Source organism: Dendropsophus ebraccatus, chromosome 7 (assembly GCF_027789765.1).
Source record: "Dendropsophus ebraccatus isolate aDenEbr1 chromosome 7, aDenEbr1.pat, whole genome shotgun sequence".
Lineage (NCBI taxonomy): Eukaryota > Metazoa > Chordata > Amphibia > Anura > Hylidae > Dendropsophus > Dendropsophus ebraccatus.
The window spans coordinates 104839972-104857645 of NC_091460.1; the positions used below are offsets into that span (position 1 = coordinate 104839972).

Genomic DNA, 17674 nt, shown 5'->3' on the forward strand with positions numbered 1-17674 from the left:
GTTCCTAAAACCGCCTGTACTATTGACTTCTGCAAAAAAAAAAAATTTAAACGACAGTGACACTTTAAGGATTGCATACATTTATTTATGTTGAATGTATTCACTTCTTGTCCGACAGTATAGCCGTATAAGGATGTGGGGAAAAAAATTAAAACCGATTCCAACTAATTAGCTCTTTTAGAAACTATAGAGCAAACAAGTTGAATGTCCAAACAGAGAACAGGTCATAAAGGAAGAGAGGATTTTTTTGTACTCACCGTAAAATCCCTTTCTTGTGGCTTCATTGGGGGACACAGCACCAGTGGGGTATAGGCTACTGCCACTAGAAGGCGACACTAGACAGAAGAAGAAGTGACTCCGCCTGGCAGGCTATACCCCTCCTACAGGCACCAGGCTAACTCAGTTTAGTCACAAGCAGTAGAAAATAGTAACAAAAACAGGCAAAAAACAGGCTGGTCCCGGGAACGAAAACCCCAAGAACAGAACAAGCCCCGGGAGCACAACCTCAAACAGGGTGGGAGCTGTGTCACCCAATGAAGCCACAAGAAAGGGATTTTACGGTGAGTACAAAAAAAATCCTCTTTTCTTGTGCCTGTCATTGGGGGACACAGCACCAGTGGGACGTACAAAAGCAGTCCCAGAGGGTGGGGAAAGAAGATTACAATCCCCATGCGGCCTGCCTAACGCACAGCGGCCTGCAGAACCTTGCGGCCCAAACTGGCGTCAGAGGAAGCCAGGATATGGACCTGATAAAACTTTGAAAAAGTGTGAACTGAAGACCAGGTGGCGGCCTTGCAGACCTGGGACACTGAAGCCTGATGGCGAACCGCCCAAGAGGCCCCCACAGCCCGAGTAGAATGAGCGGTGACCCGAAAGGGAGGAGCCCTGCCACGAACGCGGTAGGCCTCTGCGATGGCTGCCCTGATCCAACGCCCAATGGTGGTCTTGGAAGCAGTCAGTCCCTTGCGCGGACCCGACGGGACCACGAACAAGGAATCCGAGCGGCGAAAGGAAGCAGTGACGGACAAGTAGATCCGTATGGCCCGGACAAGGTCCAAACAATGCAGGGACCGTTCCCTAGGATGGGAGGGCGCAGGGCAAAAAGAGGGGAGAATGATGTCCTCATTAAGGTGGAATGCAGACACGACCTTCGGCAGGAAGGAAGGAAGAGGACGAAGCACCACCTTGTCCTCGTGAAGGACCAGATAAGGGGAGCGACAAGAGAGCGCTGCCAGTTCAGACACCCTACGGATGGAGGTAATCGCCACCAGGAAGGCGACTTTCCAAGAAAGGAAACAAAGAGACACCTCACGAAGAGGCTCAAAGGGAGGACCTTGTAGAACCTCGAGGACTAAATTAAGATCCCAGGGCTCTAAAGGCTGTCGAAAAGGAGGGGCCAAATGGACCACCCCCTGAAGAAAGGTCTTCACCTGAGGGCGGAAAGCCAGAGCCCGCTGAAAAAGAACAGACAGGGCGGAAATCTGCGAACGCAAGGTGGAATGACTGAGGCCTTTATCCAGCCCGGATTGTAAAAAGGAAAGAATCTTGGGCGTGGAGCACACCAAGGGGTGAAAATTATTCTGTTCGCACCAAGAAAAGAAGGCCTTCCACACGCGATGGTATATACGAGCTGACTGAGGCTTACGGGCCTTAAGCATGGTTTGGATGACTGGTTCCAAGAACCCACGAAACCTCAATACCGCGGCTTCAACAGCCACGCCGTTAAACTCAGCTGAGGTAAATTGGGGTGGAATATTGGCCCTTGTGAAAGGAGGTCGGCCCGCAGGGGAAGTCGCCAGGGGGTGTCGGCCAGGAGGTGCACTACGTCGGCGTACCAGGACCGGCGCGGCCAGTCTGGAGCGACAAGAATGGCGGAAACGCCGAGTGCCTTGAAGCGCTTCAGGACTCGTGGGAGAATGGGCAGAGGAGGAAAGGCGTAAACCAGGGAGAACTGCTCCCATGGGGTCACCAAGGCGTCGACCGCGAAAGGATCCCGGGCTCGAGTCACATAGATGGGGAGTTTGTGGTTCAGCCTGGAGGCGAAGAGATCCACGTCTGGGAATCCCCACCGCCGGCAGATTTGAAGAAACACCTCGGGATGTAGAGCCCATTCGCCCTGATCCAGTCTTTCGCGGCTGAGGTAGTCCGCCGCCCAATTGTCCACCCCGGGAATGTGGACTGCCAAGAGAGCTGGAACAAAACGCTCCGCCCAATGGAGAATGCGAGCGGCCTCGGTCATGACAGAGCGGCCCCTGGTGCCGCCTTGACGGTTCAGATAAGCAACGGCGGTGACGTTGTCGGTCTGAACACGAACCGGGTAACCCCTCAGGAGATCGGTCCACTGAGACAGGGCGAGAAAGATGGCCCGGAGCTCCAGGATATTGATGTGAAGCCGAGCCTCCATCGGCGACCAAGAGCCCTGAGCTGTGTGGCTCCCGAAGACAGCCCCCCACCCGGACAGGCTGGCATCCGTAGAGACGACCAGCCAATTGAGGGGGAGGAACGAGCGGCCGAGGAGGACCACCGGAGACGTCAACCACCAAAGAAGCTCCCTGCGAACAGCAGGGGACAGGAGGATCTTCTTGTGGAGAGACAGAGGGGACCTGTCCCATTGAGACAGAATCGCCCGCTGCAGAGGGCGCGAATGAAACTGAGCGAAGGGGATCGCCTCGAAGGAGGAGACCATCTTGCCCAGGACTCGCATGCAAAGGCGAATCGAACAGGGGGCGCCCGAGCGGAGCAGAGAGACTGCCGAGCGCAGGGAGGCAACTTTGTTGGGAGGAAGGAGGACGCGGGCCGTCTCGGTGTTGAATAGCATCCCGAGAAACTCCATAGAGCGGGAGGGAAGTAGGGAAGATTTTTGGTAATTGATCACCCAACCGAAATTGGTCAAGAGATCGAGTGTGATCTGGAGGCTGGACAAAGTGTCCTGTTTGGAGGGGCCCTTTACCAAGAGGTCGTCCAGGTATGGCAGGACAGCCACCCCCTTTGGCCGAAGCAGAGCCATCAAAGGTGCAAGGATCTTGGTAAAGACCCGAGGCGCCGTGGCGAGCCCGAAGGGCAGGGCAACGAACTGGAAATGTCCAGAACCGACGGCGAAACGTAGGAAACGTTGATGACTGGCTGCGATGGGAACATGCAGATAGGCGTCGCGGATGTCTATAGATGCAAGAAATTCGTCCTGCTCTAGAGACACGACCACCGACCGCAAGGATTCCATGCGGAACCGCCGAAGGCGAACGAACCTGTTCAGCCGTTTCAAATCCAGGATAGGACGGACCGAGCCGTCCTTTTTGGGGACTGTGAACAGATTGGAATAGAATCCCTGGAAGTGCTCGGAGGGAGGAACTGGGACCACAACTCCTTGAGCTAGGAGATTCTGAAAGCCGCGCTGAAGAGCGTGGGAGATTTGATGGAAAAAAGCGAGGAGGCGGCATGGACGCGAACTCGATTTTGTATCCTGAAGACACCACCTCCCGTACCCACACATCGGGCACATGGGCGAGCCAAATCTCCTTGAAGGAGAGCAGACGACCCCCTACTTGAGGGAGAGACCCGACAGGGAAAGGACCATCAGGAAGAAGACTTGGGGGCAGGACCTTTAGAAGGGCGAGAACGGGGCTGCCAGGAGGGGCGGGGTTTGAAAGAGGGCTTCCTAGAAGGAGCTTGAGGCGCATCCTTAGCCGGGCGACGACACGCCGGAGGCTCAAAGGAGCGGAAACGGCTGGAACGCCTGTGGGGCTGAGGGCGCCGGGACCGGTTTTGAGGGAGCAAGGAACTCTTCCCCCCTGTAGCGTCCAAGATTATTTTATCAAGCCGCTCCCCGAAAAGTCTGTTCCCTGCAAAGGGAAGAGAAGTCAGAGCCTTCTTGGAGGCGGCATCAGCTGACCAGCATTTTAACCAGACAGATCGTCGGATGGCTACAGAGTTAGCCAGGGCCCGCGCAGACAAACGAGCGGCTTCCTGAGAAGCGTCGCACAAGTATTTGGACGCATGCAGAATCTGCGAAGCCAGAGGCAGGAGATCCTCACGCGGGGTGTCCAGGGAGAGGTCATGGACTAACTGCCTGGCCCAAGAGGAACAAGCCTTGCTGACCCAGGATGCAGCAAAGGTAGGACGTAGGGCCGAACCAGCCGCAATAAAGACAGACTTCGAAAAAGCGTCGATTTTCTTGTCGACTGGGTCAGTGAGTGAAGCACCATCTGCCAGAGGCAGAGTAGTTGACTTGGAAAGTCGAGAAACCGGAGGGTCCACAGATGGGGGCACTGTCCATGTAGTGACCAAGTCAGGGGAGAAGGGAAACAAGGCCTCGGCACGCTTAGAGGATGGAATCCGCCGGTCAGGGTGATTCCACTCCTTGGCTAGAAGATCTTCAAAATCCTTATGGTTGGGAAAAACCAAAGGCTGTCGCTTATGGCGACTGAAAGAGACTTCACTCCTGGAAGTAGAAGGGGACTCTTCTTCAATATGTAAGGTGTCCTGCACTGCACGGATCAAGGCCTGCACTGCAGAGGCCAGCTGATCCTCCCTGTCGGACTCTGAGGCAGAGTCAGAGGGGTCCCCCGAGGTGGCGGAGAGGGGTCGCTGGGAAGCGGAACCGCCTGCAGTGGATCTGTCCGGAGAAGGGTCTGAGGAACACCTAGAAGGTGACCGTGAGACAGAGAGTCTAGATCTCTTATGAGACCGTCCTCTGGAAGGCGAGTCAGGAGATACCCTGGAGGGTCCCGCCGCTGGAGGCGCTTGGGAAGGCAACCGCTCAATGGCATGGATCATGACCTGGGACAGCTTAGAGAGGTCACCGATCGCCTGGGACAGGGACCTAGCCCACTCAGGGGAGGCTACATCTGAACCTGCAGGGGAGGTCTCCTGGGAGGTGGCACTAGGGTTAAGGCATAGCAGACAGAGGGGGCCAGGCTGACCGCAGGGGAACTTTTTATTGCAGCGAGCACACGCAAAGTGTGTCGCCACAGCCACAGGAGCGAGCTGCCTAGGGGGCTCGTCCCGGGGACCAGACATGGTAGCTAGGGCTGGTAGCCTGGGGAGTGGAGGAGGGGAATATCACCCACTGGGTGAGCCTACCCGACCCTGGAGCTGCTGCCGCACTGGATGCTGGAGCTGCACTGGATGCTGGAGCACGCTGGAACTGCACTGGATGCAGGAGCTGCACTGGATGCTGTGGATTCTGAGCTGCTGCTGCTGTGCACAGGGAGCTGAGGCTGCTGTACTGGCAGGCAGAGAGAACAGCAGGTGGCCACAAGCTGTTGCGCTGCAGAGACGAGAGGAGGAAGGGAGGGGGCACAGAAAGGAGCAGGTGGGGGCTACAGGAGTAGCCAATAAGAGGCAAGCCAGCGGCGGGAAGGGCCGAAAACGGGCGGGCGCTCCGCCCCCGTGACGTCACTCGTGTGCGCCGATGCGGCCTAGCTCCGGCAGAAGCCGGGGGCTAAATTTATGGGCAGGCCGGCGGCAGCGAGACCACGGCGCGGAGCGCTGAAAAAACGCGGCCGCCGGCAGAAAGGAAGGGAGAAGAGCCCGGTAAACCACCCGGTCGCCCCTATGGAGCTGCTGCCTGCGGGCAGGAGCTCCAGAGACTCCCTCCACCCCCTCTCCCTGAAGAAAGAGGCCCGCACAGACCATCTTGCCCAGGGCCTCTGAGAGGGAAGGCAGGGAGGGAGAGAGGCAGGGAGGTAGAGAAGCAGAAAGGAGAGGAGACAGGGGGGAGAGAGGCAGGGAAGGGGAGTGAGCTGCTGCTATTTAGGTGCCCTGGTAGGATGACCCCCCCCCCCCCCCCCCAGATTCCAAGGAAGGCTAAGGACAGGAATACTCACCTGTCCGGCGTCTTCAGGTGCGCGCAGGGTCACCCCTTCGGTCACCTCGCACCTTTGTGGGGGACCGGTATCCTGCCGCAGGGAGCGGGCGTTGGGGGACGGGTGACCGGCGCAGGGAAAGAAAACTTTCCATGCACCCTCAGGGGGAACTGCGTCTGATGTGGCAGCCCACACCGACGGTCCCCCTGATAACCTAAAAGAAAAGAAAAAGAAATAAAACTAAAATAAAAAATGGAGGTGCATGGCACCTGTGTCTACCTCCTACGGACACTAGACTAAAACTGAGTTAGCCTGGTGCCTGTAGGAGGGGTATAGCCTGCCAGGCGGAGTCACTTCTTCTTCTGTCTAGTGTCGCCTCCTAGTGGCAGTAGCCTATACCCCACTGGTGCTGTGTCCCCCAATGACAGGCACAAGAAAGACTGATATTTCTGCTCTTTTCTGATCCATTCCAGACTTTGGCCTCAAAAATCAGTCAGATTAATCTCTCTGTGTAATGGCACTCCTTAGGTGGTAAGGAGTTAGGCCTCATTCACACATCCTCAATTACAGACAAATTTAGGGCCCATAGATTTCTATGTGCCTAATCACAAGTCCACAATTTTTGCGGATCTGTGAATAGGCTGGATATGTGCATAAAAAATAGTGTAGACATGCAATTGCTTTACAGGTCATTGTCTATAATGTAGTGGTACGGAAACTGCGGACCACTACAAATGCACAAAATGCGAACAGCACTATAGACGTGTGAGGCCTAAGGGTCCGCAAATACTGAGTACTTTGTAACCCATTAATTTCTATAGTGCAATTCTCACATCCTATATTTTTTGCAGATCTGCAAACCACATCACGAAAAAAAAAAATAAGACAGGTTGTAATGCAGTCTGCAATTGCAGTAGGGACACTCCAATAGAGTCTATAGGAGCCCCTGCACTTTGAGAAAACCTAAGCATTCCGTAAAACCATCCTCAATTGTGTTCCACAATTCAGTGACATCACTATTAAAGCTCCACCTGGCAGTTTGGGACAGCTAGTGACATCATTTTATGCTAAGCCCCTCCAATACTTTTTTTTTGCGGATCCACAAAATAAGGAGCACAATATGGATGATATTTTGTGGATTGCAGAGAAAAAATGCTGACGACAAATTTCATCCTTGAAAATATACTGACGTTTGAATGTAGCCAGACCAGATGCGATCAGAAACTTTTCACGTTTGAGAACATGTCAAAAGTTACTAGAAATGACGGTAACGCTTTAATGTGAAACCTCTAAGATTACAGACTCACACTGAAAAGCCTATAAAATCAAAACCCAACATTTAAGATGAAAATTGCATTCGTATTCCACTCCACCCCAAATATTTTTACATTATATGGTATATTGAAAGGTAGCAATGAAAAATATTATATGAGGCTGGGTTCACACCAAAACCAGGAGTGGATTAAAAACACAGAAAGGATCTGTTCCCACAATACTGAAATTGAGTGGATGGCCGCCATATAACAGTAAATAACTGTCATTATTTCAATATAACAGCCGTTGTTTTAAAATAACAGCAAATATTTGCCATTAAATGGCGGCCATCCACTCAATTTCAACATTGTGTGAACAGAGCCTTTCTGTGTTTTTAATCCACTCCTGGTTTTGGTTGCAATATGAGAACTACAATACTGACTGAAATATACGTAGTGTGAACCCAGCCTAAAACTGTAAACCTTCAAAACAGTTATGTTTTTGGAAAAAGTTCTGGCTCTTGGAAGGAAATAATGTAAAAAAAAAATAATAATTTTAACTTTAAATTAGTTGCTGCGTTCTTAAATGGGTACTGCAGCCATGTAAAGGAGAACAGAAACATGCTATTCTAATCTAACCTCCTACAGGTTTCTCCTGCTGAGCGTGCCACCGCCACTTCTAATACAGACTAGTCTCAGCAGTGACAACATGCAGCTAATCATGGTCCACAGCACTGTCCCACTTTAGTCAGTGATTGGCTCATCGGGCTCTCACTGCCGAGACAAGTCCATCTTGGAAGCGCCAACGGAAGCGTTCAGTAAGGGACCCCAGAGACGCAGCAGTAGGACCCTGGGGGAGTGTGGTAAAGTGAGAATACCATGTTTAATTATGTTCTCTGTAAGGGAAACAACTTTTTTTTTTTTTTTTACATGGCAAAATGACAACTTTAAATGGGTTCTCTAGGAATAGGAAAAAGTACCAGCGTTCTTTCAGAATCAGCATAGAGTCATATAACACACACTGGTGCTATCTTTGGAAGAAATCAACTGCTCTTTTTCTAATCCTGGGCAACCCCTTATATCAGTTAAATATATGCTAAAATGCAAGCAATACAAAATAAATCAAACCTTTCTGCTGCAGTGCTTCTGATCAATGCTCCTGTCATATTCTCAGATTCCTTCTGAAAACTATTGGGCGCTTCACTCAACTTTGCTTTTTCTTAAAAGACAATTAAAAAAAAAAAACACATAAAACTTAAATGTAATAAGACATCAGTACATGCATAAAAAAGATTTTCCTCATTAAATTATATTATTTTGTCTAAGAGTTGATAGAAATTTTATTAAAGAGGGCTGCTGTCAAAAGTTTTCCACAATCATTCGGCAGTTCCCAAGAGCACTACACTAAGTAATGGGGAAAGAGAAGCCTTTTTAAGAGAGGTGAGAACCCAATGATAACTTTCAATGAGCTTCAAAGATTCAAGGCCATGTGTCTAAAGCCAATTACTAAGGTCTCCTGTATGGACTTCACCTACATATTAGGGACAGGTCAGGGACCAGAGAAAAAATGCATGGTCCTTAACTAAGGGGCCTATTCCATTTATTTAGGTGAAAACCTAAAATCGGGCACCGACCGCGCGTCGCTACGTGGAATAGCGATGCGTGGCGGGCGACCGACTATTTAAAATCATCATACTTTACCTATCCAGACTGCTAGTCTTCTTCTGCGCTCCTTCTCACGGTGCAGGAGAAGACCTGCAGCCTGAATAGGTAAAGTATGATGTTTAAACAAGGGCTGCAAGGACATTGGTAACAATGTCCCTGCAGCCCTTGCTAAACGATTATCGGGCCGTGGAATAGGCCCAGTAAACGAGTGCCGATCTAGCAGATCAGCACTCATGTACATTGTTGATCGGGCCCCCATCGGCCCATGGAATACGAAGAAAGGGACTCTGTTGATTCTGGCAATTTTGCTGAGTTGCAAAACATAAATAGGCTAACAGGCTACAGCTGGCAGACATGAAGGAGTTCACAAGCTAAGGGCCTAATTACACTGAGCATCAGCCGAAGAGCTGATGAGTGGCTTATTGTTGTCTCTTAGCAGGTTTAATGTAATAGTGATGCATGGCAGACATCTGATGACACTGTAAGGAAAATAATAACCTTTATACTTACATATCTAGTCTTCCCCAGTGTTCTGGGTGACAGGACTTCCCCCTATAAAAGGAGAGATTTTGCAAGTGGTGACCCCAGACCATTTCTCTGTTCTCATCCCTTCTGGCTGTTTACTTGGTCACTTTTGCATTTCGTCATTGCTCCTACTCATAGAGGTAGCATGAAGCGGCATCTACAGTGGCTCAAGTAGTGCAGCTCATCCAGGATGGCACATCAATGCAAGCTCTGGCAAGAAGGTTTGCTGTTTCTGTCAGCAGTGTGTCCACAGAATGGAGCAGATAGGAGGAGACAGTGGATCCAGAACACCAGAGAAGCGACTAAATATTGATTTGGTGCTCTCCCCACTAGGAGGCACCCCTTGGCAACGGGCTTCCTTCTCTGGAGAGAGTGATATCTGGCTAGTCCCGTGTTTTGAGACTCGCAACTGAGGCTCCACGGACCCCTTCTTTGCATATTCAAATTTTGTAGGGGGCAATCTGTGGAGACTCTTAAATGAGTACTCCATTGGATTTGTTCGCTGTTCTCCCTGAGTTCAGTGATTGTTATGTTTTGTTGGTCCAGAACACCAGAGCATGTGAAGGAGGCAGCTGGACCGTTTCCTCCACCTTTGTGCAAGAAGGAATAGGAGAAGAACTGCCAGAGCCCTGCAAAATGACCTCCACCATGCCACAACTGTGCATGTGTCTGAGGGCCCGACGTCACAGATGGGGACTGTGCTCTCTGCCAAACACCGTACAGGACGCTTGGCATTTGCCAGAGAACACCAGGATTGTCAGATTTGACATTGGCGCCCTGTGCACCTCACAGATGAAAGCAGGTTCACACTGAGCACATGTGTCAGAGTCTGAAGACGCCATGGAGAGTGATCTGCTGCCTGCAACATTCTTCAGCATGACCGGTTTGGCAGTGGGTCAGAAATGGTGTGGGGTGGCAATTCTTTGGAGGGCCGCACAGCCATCCATGTGCTCGCCAGTGGTAGCCTGTCTGCCATTAAGTACATAAATGAGATCCTCAGACCCCTTGTGAGACCATATGCTGGTGCGGTTGGCCCTGGGTTCCTCCTCCTAATGCAGGGCAATGCTAGACCTCATGTGGCTGGAGTGTGTCAGCAGTTCCTGCAAGATGAAGGCATTGAAGCTACGGACTGGCCGCCAGTTTCCCAGACCTCAATCCGACTGAGCACATCAGGGACATCATGTCTTGCTCCATTCACAGTCACGTTGCACCACAGACTGTCCAGGAGTTGGAGGATGCTTTAGTTCAGGTCTAGGAGTAGATTCCTCAGGAGACCATCAGCCACCTCATCAGGAGCATGCCCAGGCGTTGTTCAGAGGTCATACAGGCACGCGGAGGCTACACACAATACTCAGCCTCATTTTGACTTGTTTTAAGGACATTACATCAGCCTGGAGTGTGTTTTTCCACACTGATTTTGTGTGCGACTCCAAATCCAGGCCTCCAATGGTTAATAAATTTGATATCCATTGATGATTTTTGTGTGATTTTGTTGTCAGCATATTCAACTTTGTACGAAGTATTCAATGAGAATATTCATTCAGGATGTGTTATTTGAGTGTTACCTTTATTTTTTTGAGCAGCGTGTGTGTGTGTGTGTGTGTGTTTGTGTGTGTGTGTGTAGCAGAGCTGTTTGTGTGAGGTGATGTAGAAGAGGTGTGTTTGTATGTATATTGGTACAGCCCTGTGTGTGTCTGGGGGTATGTTTTTGTAACAGAGGGGTGTTTGTGTGTGCCTGATGTAGCGGGAAGCTGCATACAGCAAAGCTGTGTATGTGTGGGTATTAGGTACTGTCATGAAGAGTGTTAAAGTGGACTTGTCATATTAATACTCTTTGACCCTTCACTGCCTTACTCCACCAGGAAAGTTTAATTAGCATGAAATATATATTTTTTTTTCTGTTTTTGGTTGTCTAAATGAGGGGTGCATCTTATAGTGGGGTGCGTCTTATAAAGGAAAAAAAACAGTATTTTGGACAAAGTTTTTTTTTCGTTTTTTAGTTATAACTATAATATAAAGCAGAGATATTTTGACATTGTCTTACTAGGTGTTAGTTCTGGTTCCTCTTTTTCTGGTTCTGATGAGAAAGCTTTCTTCTTTTTAAGAGGAGAGACCCAATCATTTAAATTACTGCTTCTCTCTTCCAATACAAATTCATCTGTCAGCCTGTGAGAGAAATGTATTGTTAAAAGGAATCTGTCGGCACCTGGGCCCTACCCAAATGCTGACAGTATGCTGTAGTTGGCAGCCCCCTAGTGAGCATGTTGCCTTTTGGTAACTTGTCTGTGGAGTGGATTATGCACAATCTCATGTTTCCTATTGTAAAGAAGAGTCAATGAGTTGTGCCTTAGCGTTTGTGCTGTTGTCTACCACTACCACATCTCACCACTCCTCCCTTTTCTTCTTCGTGAGGATCAATGCTGCCCGGCCTCTGCTCATTCAGCTGTCAGTGAGTATCCACCAACACAGGACCGATCTGCAATCAGATATAGTTGAACCTCCTAACCCGTGTTGGTCTAAGGGTAAATTACCTGCCTAGAGAGCAGCACCAGTTTGTTTTCTTTGGTTTGATTATCCTGATGGAAATGAGGAAAATTATTTTTATTATTTTTTAATACAGCAATGTGAAAAATAAGAAATAAATAACTACATATTTATTTTTTCTCATCATTGTATTAAAAATAATAATAAAAATAACTTGGACCTGATTGGGAATTCTTTGCACTTTTAAAAATGATACAATGATGATTAAAAGTATAAAAGAAATAACTATATTTCATTTCAGTCAGGGGATTAGACCAACTGGTGCTCATCTCTAGACAGGTGATTTACCCCTAAACCACGGCTCCGCCACAGGCCAGGAGGTTCAACTATATGTGACTGTAGGCAGATACTGACTGAAAGCTGAGTGAGCAGGAGACCAAGCAGCACTGATTATTCATAAGGAAGAAGGAGGAAGGAGTGGACATGTGAATGAGGCTTAAAGTGTCACTGTCGTTACATTTTTTTTTTTTTTTTTTTGCAGAGATCAATAGTCCAGGCGATTTTAAGAAACTTAATTGTAATTGGGTTTATTAGCCAAATATGCCATTATCTGCATGTAAAAAGCCTTTTCCCAGGTCCTCCCCCTCCTCTCCTTTCTGCTGTCCACTGCTCAGAATCAGGAAATCTCGACTGTTTTTTCATCTCTTTCATCAGTCGGATCCTGTCTGGTCTATGAAGAGTGGAGGGGGGAGGAGTGAGATTAGCCAGCAGCTGAGAGCCAAGAACAAAGGATTGCTCAGCAGGGGAGCTATTCAGAGCCCTAATTAGTGGTCAGATAGCTCCATGGTGCCTGTCAGAAGAGAGGATGTGAATGTAAATTAACTCTTTGTTGTCCTGTTTTTGCTGCCTTTACTTTCTCTCTCCATAGGAAAACCATGAAGACAGGGGGGAGAGCTTCAAACTGCTTTTTCATGATAAAAATGCATTTTTCGGCTAATAAACCCATTTACAAAGTTTCTTAAAATCGCCTGGACTAATGATTTCTGCAATAAAAATTTTAACGACAGTGACACTTTAAGACTACACACATGTCTGAGGACATATCAAAAGTCACTGGAAATGATGGTAACGCTTCATTGTAGAAACTCTGTAACCTTAGTGACCCACACTGGAAAGCCTATAATGGGTACTCTGGCCATGTTCCCCCAGGGCCCTACCACAGCATCTTTGGTTCCCTTGTTGAACGCTCCCACCAACACTGAGATGGACTTGTGACAGACTGCTTAGCCAATCACTGGTCAGAGCACAGTCCCGCTTTAGTTAGTGATTGGCTGAGCAGGCTCTCACTGCTGAGACAAGTCCATATCAGAAGTAGCAGGAGAAGCGTTTAAAAGGGAGTGTGCCATGGTGGGAATAGAGTATTTGTTATGTTATCTGTAAAGGCAGCAACATTAGATTCTTTTAATGTGACGGGACAACAACTTTAAATGGGTTCTCTAGGATTAGAAAAAAGTATCAGATTCTTTCAGTATGAGCACCATTCTTGTCCTCAGTGAAGTGAATGGAGCAGCGTGTCTCTCTCTCTCACACACACAGGTGCTATTTTTAGAAGAAATCAGCAACTTTTTTTCTAATCTTGGGCAACCCCTTTAATCAGTTAAAGAGTCACTGTCGTATTTTTTTTTTTTTTTTTTTGCAGAAATCAATAGTATAGGCGATTTTAAGAAACTTTGTAATTGGGTTTATTAGCCAAATCTGCCATTATCTGCATGTAAAAAGCCTTTTCCCAGGTCCCCCCCTCCTTCCTCTTTTTCATCCACTCTGAAAAATCTGAAAATTGTGACTTGTTGCAGGAGACGTACCCTGTCTGCTCTAGGGAGAGGGGAGGGGGGAGGAGGAAGGAGGGAGTTAGCCGGCAGCAGAAAGCAGATAACAGAGGATTACAGGCACGGAGCTGGGTGACAGCTGTAATCTGAGCTCAGACAGGTCACTGGTGATGGTCAGAAGAGATAATGGGTGAGGGATTTGTAGATTAACTCTTTGTTGTCCTGTTTTGGTCTTTTCTTTAGCTCTCTCCATAGGAGAACAATGAAGACAGGGGGGAGAGCTTCAAACTGCTTTTTCATGATAAAAATGCATTTTTCGGATAATAAACCCAATTACAAAGTTTCTTAAAATCGCCTGGACTATTGATTTCTGCAAAAAAAAAATTCACGACAGTGACACTTTAAATATATGCTGAAATACAAGAAATACAAAATAAATCAAACCTTTCAACTGGAGGGTTGCTGATCAATGCTATTATCAAATTCTCAGATTTCTTTTGCAAACTACTGGAAGCTTCATTCGACTTTGTTTTTTCTTGAAAGACAATGAAAAAAAAACCCACAACATTAAAGTGTACTAAAAAGACATTAGTATATGCATAAAAAGAGATTTTTCTCCAATAAATTGTATTATTTTCTGCACAGTGTCCCTCCATTTGTGGTAGGAGTTAAAATGACTAACCGATGCGTGGAGCATCATGGTCATTGAAAAATGTAGGAAGAAAGGTCAGTTGCATTCTGCAGTTACTCCACCTATAGTAGGTGGTATTGTGACTTGCTCAAATTCACAATAACTTTCTAACCATGATGGATGCACTGTGTGGGCCGGGTAACAATTTGTAAGACAATTACTCCACCTATGGAAGAGGGTAATAGGACTGACACATCCTTGTAGTACATGTGTAACCATTCTAGATGCTCTATGTAGGCTACATGGATGACTGCAAGGTACAGTTAATCTAAATAAAGGAGGGCAATGCTCACGCTTGCAGTAGCCATTTTGGTTGGGCTAAGCTGGAATGATAACAGCATGAAGCAATTATTCCATCTGTGGCAGGAAAAATGTGACAGACACATGCCTGCAGTAGTTGTGCAGGTATGCTGGGTACACTATGGGAATGATTCATGGTTGCAGTAGCTGTGCAGCCATGCTGGATATCTGTATGACAGGATCACTCCTATAGCAAGGGATAATGTGACTGGCTCCTGCTGCATTAGTAGTGTAGCTATGCTGGTTAAAACATATAGACTGTGTGACAAAATTAGCCTATAATAGATGGAAACAAGATTAATTGATGTCTGAATTAGCCATCAAGCAAAAATATTGACAGTTTTAACTTGACAGACAGAAAAAGCTCTCCTGGTCCATCTAGTCTGCCCTATTAGTATTCCATTCTTATTATCTTACAGCCCTATTACACCAAACGAAGTCTGACAGATTTTTTCAGCCAAAGTCGAGAACGGATTGTAAACAGAGAACAGGTCATAAAGATAAGGCTGAGATTTCTCCTCTTTTCAAATCCATTCCTGGCTTTGGCTGAAAAAAAAAATCTGTAAAATATTCTGTCAGACATCTTTTGGTGTAATAGGGATTTTAGGATAGATATATGTTTATCCTAGACGTGTATAATCAGTTATTGTACATTTACCAACCACATCTGTGAAGTTTTTTTCCAAGCAACTACTACTCTTTCAGTAAAGTAATAATTTGTGTTGTTTCTGACCTTTGCTGCAAGTAATCTCAGATTGTGCCTCCTTGTTCTTGTCTTTTTATCACGTCCCTACAGACTATAGAGATTTAGATACTTAAAGTGACACTGTCACCCCCTATTTGCATTTTGCCTGCTCTCCACAGGTGTAAAGGGTACATTTTACAGCTTTCATTACTTATTTTATATCACACCTCATGGTGCTCATTCTGGTAAAAATTTGTTTGTATCACCTGTGGATTGGTATATGTGGGCGGGACCTCGCAGCCTTTGTGCCATCGCTCCGCCCCTAGCGCCACTTAGCCCCGCCCCATCCGTGACGTCATCACCACATAGGCCCCGTCCCCTCTGCGGCCATTGGTGTGGGCCTAGAGATTTAGGCTGGCCCTTCCAATGGCTGCTGAGGGCGCGGGGCCTATGTGACGATGTCACAGATGGTGCTAGGGGCGGAGCGGAGTGGTCTCACTAGAGCTCTATACAGTGGGATCACAATCTCCCTCTTCCTTCTAGATTTAACTTTTGCTATACAGCCCAGCATACCAATATATATATATATATATATATATATATATATATATATATATATATATATATATATAGTTTCTAGTAAAGCTACATCATTTTCCATATTACTGACACCGTAAGTCACTGTATGTGCAGAGACATGAATGTGTTGCCCCTCAATGCATACAGACTCAAGATCCTAGTGCTGCAAGGCAACAAGATGAACCCCTGAGCCACCGTGCGGCACCTACCCCAGCCTCAGAGAGCAGAGTGGACCATCTAGGCAAGACAAACATACTGCTGTAATGGATTTGTTTATTATTAAGGTGTATCTTTACACATTATACATATTTTTTTTGTAAACATAGGTGGGGGAAGTACAGTGGTACCTCTGTTCTCAAACTCCTCGGAACTAAAACTGTATTTTTAAGGAAAGTTGACTTTGGTTCTCAAACACTTTTCGGGCACCCAGGCTGGAAGTACTCGGTATTTGAACGTTGTTGCGAGAGTGGATGGTGGGTTGTACCTGGTGAGTTTAGCACTTGTGAGGCTTCACATCCAGTACAGTATAAGATTGCTGGAGTGCATATTAGGGATGTACGATGCACCAAAATATCGATACTACTATCGATATTTCGGGCAAAAAAAAAATGTTCGGTACCAGTATTTCCTGGTATCGATACTTTTATCAGCGGCTAGCTGAGCACCGGCCGTGTTCTCTGTGTGCCTCTTCCTGCTCTCTGGTGTCACCTCCCCTAATCTCCCTCCCTCCGCTCTCGGCGGCGCCAATTTCAAACAGCCGGCACTTTGCGATCGCTTGTGCCAGCTATGAAACTGTGTAGATGCCGATGTCACAACTGACGTAATATTACGTATCTCCCATTTACATCTATAAATTTCTGTATTATCCTAATCCTTAAACCCCTAGAGATTAGCACACTAACTCCCCTTGAGTAATTTGACCAAGTGGAATGAAAACCCTTTTGAATAGAGATAGAAGAAGACACAAAATTAATCCTATGTTTACTGTATGTAGTGAGTTTAAGTATCTGGGAATTGTGATGTCGGCACAAGTAGATCAGTATCCTAAACTAAATTTGATACCACTGTTGGAAAAACTCAGAGGTAAACTGAAGGTATGGAGGGGACCCCCCCTGAGTATTGCTGCTAGACTAGGGATTATACAGATTATCATTTTACCCCAGGTGTTATACATCTTAGCCAATAGTCCGGTATGGTTGGGTAGAGATTGTTGGTCCCAGATAAAAGAGATACGTAATAAAATATGGAGAGAAAAATCAATACGAATCCCATGAGATATACGGTGCTTACCTAGTGAAAAGGGGGGGGGATGAATCTACCTGATTTTGAGCTCTACTTTCTGGCCTCCCAGATGGTTTATATAATCCAAGGGGATAGTTTTGATTTTACAGATTATTGGGAATAAAAAAAAAAAAAATTGTTTCAAGATCTTCCTACCAAATATTTTCTGATATAAAGGGTGCAGTAGGCTTAACCACAAGGTGAAACATATTTTTATTATATATAGGGTTCACTACACCCCTCTTAAGTTGTATCTACTGAAACTAAGAGACCGATAGGTGTGTAAAGTGTAATCACGAAGGGGGGGGGACTTAACTCACTTATTATGGAGATGTCCAAAGTTATATAGATATTGGGGGGGGAGGGAAAATCGTTTAGATATTAAGATAGAGAAAGACCCAAAGGTATGTGTTTTGGGAGAAGGAAAGATTTTACACATAAGAGGGGAGGAGAAAGGAATGTTAGTGGCTAAGAAATGTATATTAAAGAAATGGATTTCAGTAACTCCACTGAATATTGAATATTGGGAGAGAGAAATGAAGAGAATAATGATAATGGAGTATTTTAGGGCACAGAAAAGT

General features: G+C 46.9%; 1 protein-coding gene across 2 annotated transcripts in view; it reads right to left on the reverse strand.

Moving 5' to 3' along the window:
- The window catches only part of LOC138797641 (nucleolar protein dao-5-like), a 132213-nt gene that overhangs the window by 52693 nt on the left and 61846 nt on the right, over positions 1-17674 (reverse strand). For both annotated transcript variants that reach the window (XM_069978059.1, XM_069978057.1), the window contains exons 11-13: positions 14002-14092; positions 11292-11413; positions 8186-8276 (exon numbers count right to left, since the gene is read on the reverse strand). In XM_069978059.1, coding sequence (XP_069834160.1) covers positions 8186-8276; positions 11292-11413; positions 14002-14092 — 304 coding nt within the window. The remainder of the gene's footprint in view (positions 1-8185; positions 8277-11291; positions 11414-14001; positions 14093-17674) is intronic.